Source organism: Phaethon lepturus, unplaced genomic scaffold (genome assembly GCF_000687285.1).
Source record: "Phaethon lepturus isolate BGI_N335 unplaced genomic scaffold, ASM68728v1 scaffold33473, whole genome shotgun sequence".
NCBI lineage: Eukaryota > Metazoa > Chordata > Aves > Phaethontiformes > Phaethontidae > Phaethon > Phaethon lepturus.
The window spans coordinates 5,539-9,408 of NW_010530287.1; the positions used below are offsets into that span (position 1 = coordinate 5,539).

Below are 3,870 nucleotides of genomic sequence, written 5' to 3' on the forward strand. Positions count from 1 at the left end.
GAAAGAGGATGGGAAAGGAAAGTGCCAACACCTACTGCTGCAAGTCTTAATGGAAGCCCACCAGGTCTATGACACTTCCCGTGGAAGTGCCAAATATCCCATGTCCAGACAGATTTCTGCTGCCAAGGAAGGACTCTCACAACTCAAGTTCAGGACAGAGGTTAGCCTAGAGAGCGGTCCTGAAGAGAACAGACTTCTTGTCTTCACAGAGAGGGTTAAGCTGCAGCACACTAAGTCTACTTGGACAGAGCAAAGCTTTTCTCAGTGCTCCTCTGAATCTCCCTCCCAGGCCCCTCTCGTTCCTTTAAAAAAAACAACTTCTTAGTGACTAGAGTCCATTTCTGAAGCTGCTTTGTTGACTGCTCACTGGAAAGGCACAGCCATATCCAACCCGCCACCTCCACAGACATTCTCCGTTTCTTCCCTCCAGGGTTATTTGCACTGCTGTCTCTGTACAGGCTCTGGAACTTCCTACTTCATTTCTTCCTACTCTTGTGAGGGATCCAAGGTTGGGCCAGGAATCATCACCGTCTGAAAAAAGCAAGGAACAAAATCAGCGTGACAGAGAGCAGCTCTGAATTGCTGTAACAGGAATTCTCCATGTTACAGAGCATGAGAAAGGGTGAGCAGGGGGTTCTGGCAACGCAAACTGGAAGATGACCAGATGGCAGCAGCAGGGAGGAGGCCACAGAGGGGGAATGGGATGACACGCCTTGTACTACACTATAGTTCTCACCTCCTTCCTCTCTAGGACCTGTTTTTAGTAACACAGGAAGACAGAGCACCTGCATCACTTTGCCAGGCTACATACAAGGAGCAGTAATCCCCTAAATTACCACGTATCAAATGCCCTCAGCCTTCTATTACAGCTTCCAGGTGCCAGAGGCTGATAATGCCACATTAATAAATAGGCCTGCTTGCAGATTAATCCACCACCTTCCCCTTACAGGAAGTTCAGCTTTGGTCTTGTCCAGAGTTAACTAGGGACCTACGTTTCACAGACACAGGCCATGCTGGTACCTTTTCCTGATGGCATTACCTTAACAATGGGGTCCTTTGGTGGAGCCCACTCTGGAACGATCTTGCCATGCATCCTCCATGTGCCATATGGGTTGACCAAGTACCTCTCAAACACGACATACTCCAAAATGTCCTTAGGTACCTGCTCCCCACCATACATCAGCCGCCCAAAGCGGTCATAGATTGCCAGAATCTGTAAAAAGAGCCAAGAAATGTATGTTAGGCTGGAAGCATGTTGGAATCGGTTGGGAAATGCAAGGGGGACAAGGGGATGTACCTGCCGCGTGTGCATCCGCACTGTCACCTGGCCATACAGGTTGTCTCGATTCACAATGCTGTTGCATCGAACATGAACCACTCTTGGAGGCTCCAGTGACTCCACAAAACTCCACCGGATGGTCTTGTACCTGTTCCCCCGGACCATTTCCTATAAAGAAAAAAATAAGCATCAACTTAATTAGGATGTGAATTGAATGACAAGCCAACTACTACGTACAATGAAGCATTTATTCATCAGCTAATACTTAGAGTTGTGCTTTACCTCCCAGCTCTGTCTTTACTGTATCCAGAAAAAACTGAGACAGACAATCAGCTTTAGAAAGCCTTAAAGACCGTGGAAGAGATCGAGGACACATCACATCCAGATAAATACTCACTGGGTAGCAGCGCTCTGTCACCAAGGAGTGAAGTTTCTGCTTGTTAAAACTGCAAGTGAAATACACCCAGTTATTTGAATACACATATTATAAAGAGGCTTACTCACAAATTCCTGCTTCCCCAGAAAACATGCAATCTACTGGCAAAACAGAAAAAGCAAAATTCTCAGCTGTGATCTCAGCACGAAATCAGAACATGAATGCAAGCTGGTTGACAAGACTTCAGGGAAAGACACAACAACATCCTTTGGAAGCCAGTTATGACCTAAATGTTTTATTGATGTTTGGAATTGTAACCAAGAATGATGCAGTTTTGAAATCTGTTCTATTACTGGAAAGTGGAGCAAGCCAGTAGAGTATCATTTCGTATACAAACAATTCTCTGCAGCACGATTCTGAACAGCACCAACCACCTACTCATCCGCTGATAACACGAGTGGTGCAACAGCTCATCTCTGCTGCAGGTCAGGTCAAGATGAATTTTCTGCAACCTGCTTTTCATTATCAAAAGCGAGTGGGTACTGACCAAATCTCCAACACTCTACTCTTCACAGAGGTGGTGGCAGAAAAAGATAAAGTACTTGTTGCGGAGGAGATACAAGGATCAGAAAGACAAGGAAGAAAAACAGAGCATATAAGCAAAGAGAAGCTTTGCTTCTACATAACCACATGAGTCAGAAGGGGTCTTACTTTGCCAGGCATTTGTGAGCTTCTATAAATATCTCCTGTGCCTTCTCTGGGAATGTTTTAGTGCTGAAATCCGGATCGTGATCTTTCACCTTCCGCAGACTGAAAAGACAAAAAAAAGCTCTATAGTAAGTAAAGAACGACTTGGAAGCACCTCATGTGTTTTAGATGATGACCGCCACCTTATCTGGTTCAAGCCCAGCTTTCATCAGGGAGCAACTGGGAACTGGAGATTCCCCACTGAGACATAACCTCTAGGTGGACAGACATACTGCTGCAAACCCAAAGAATCCTCAAAAAAATGAGTGCACACTGCATCCATTCACAGCAGGATAGATGCCTTGTGTTCATTCTTACACCAGGGACTCCCAGTTAAGTGGCACAACAGCAACAATGGAAGAAGAGTAGAAAACAAAACGCACCATCAAGACAGAACCGAGCAAAACTTCTGCACCACAGCCTAATTAAAAATGAGGTACGTACGCTAGCTGGGAGGCAGCGGTTTGCTTCATCTTCTCTACCTTTTGCTTCAGCCCATCTTTGGATAGGGAAGTCAAGCGGGCATCACCCTCAGGAGGGATGTACGGGTCTACAATATCAGCTACATAAGAGAAAAGAAAGTTCAGGAGGAGGCTCAAAAACAGCAAAACAAATTAAACAAAGAGACAGCACCCAGGCTGATGGGGGCTTGAGAAGCAAGATTCCACCCTAATAATGTCTGTAACATGAAATATGAGCACTCAGAGAGCTGTTAGTCTAACACAGTTTGCCAGCAGTGACCGGCACCTGCTACCTGCTCTCCTCTTCCATACAGCCCAGGATAGGAGGATAAGACACATTCGAGGATAAGACACATTCAGCAGCAGGAAACACGGCCTCCCTTGCTATTCCTTGTCCCTAGGTAAGAAGAGGCCAACAGCTAGACAAGCTTCTGAGGTAAAGCAGGGCAGCTGCTGTCCCTCACCAGGAGGCAGAGTGCATAATTCAATCTATTGCAGACAGACACTCTCTGTCACCATGGCCACACTGCTTAGGCTAACTGCTCCATGCTGCTACTTTGCATTAGTTTTGCCCCTGAGAAGAGACCAAAGCAGGTTTTCTACCACCTGTGCAGGCCAAGTAGAAGGTCCGTTCTACACGTTCCTCAGGAAATATTCCTCCCAAAGACCTGAGCCGCTTCTCCTTCTCTTCAGGGGACAGTTCTCTTGCCCATTCTGGGACAGAAAACCTCTTCTTTGTTCTCACTGGGACAACAAGACAGGCCAGAGCCGCTCCAGCAGGACGGAGCAAGGACTCCGCAGTCTAAGGAACAGAAACAACAAAGCCAGTTAGAGTTGGTGCTAGCCCAACGGCCAAGAAACAACACCAAAATCTTGATTAATGTCCCTTCACATTTCCCAAAGACACAGCAGCTATAAATATGCCTAGCGCCACTACTTGTAGCCCTCCCTGTGCCATGACCTTCCCCATACCCCCTCGTCCCTGACTCCCCACATCTCTTACCCCG

At 46.7% G+C, this 3,870-nt stretch overlaps 1 protein-coding gene across 1 annotated transcript; it reads right to left on the reverse strand.

Annotated features, from left to right (window-relative positions):
• Positions 1–473: 473 nt before the first annotated feature.
• On the reverse strand, positions 474–3,665 carry MRPL45 (mitochondrial ribosomal protein L45; the record flags this gene model as incomplete). The annotated part of the gene is made up of 7 exons (XM_010284231.1): positions 474–531; positions 1,040–1,213; positions 1,298–1,447; positions 1,677–1,725; positions 2,367–2,465; positions 2,847–2,964; positions 3,470–3,665. Coding segments are annotated over 7 exons (831 nt in total), but the record flags the coding sequence as incomplete, so codon positions are not given.
• Between the last annotated feature and the right edge of the window lie 205 nt (positions 3,666–3,870).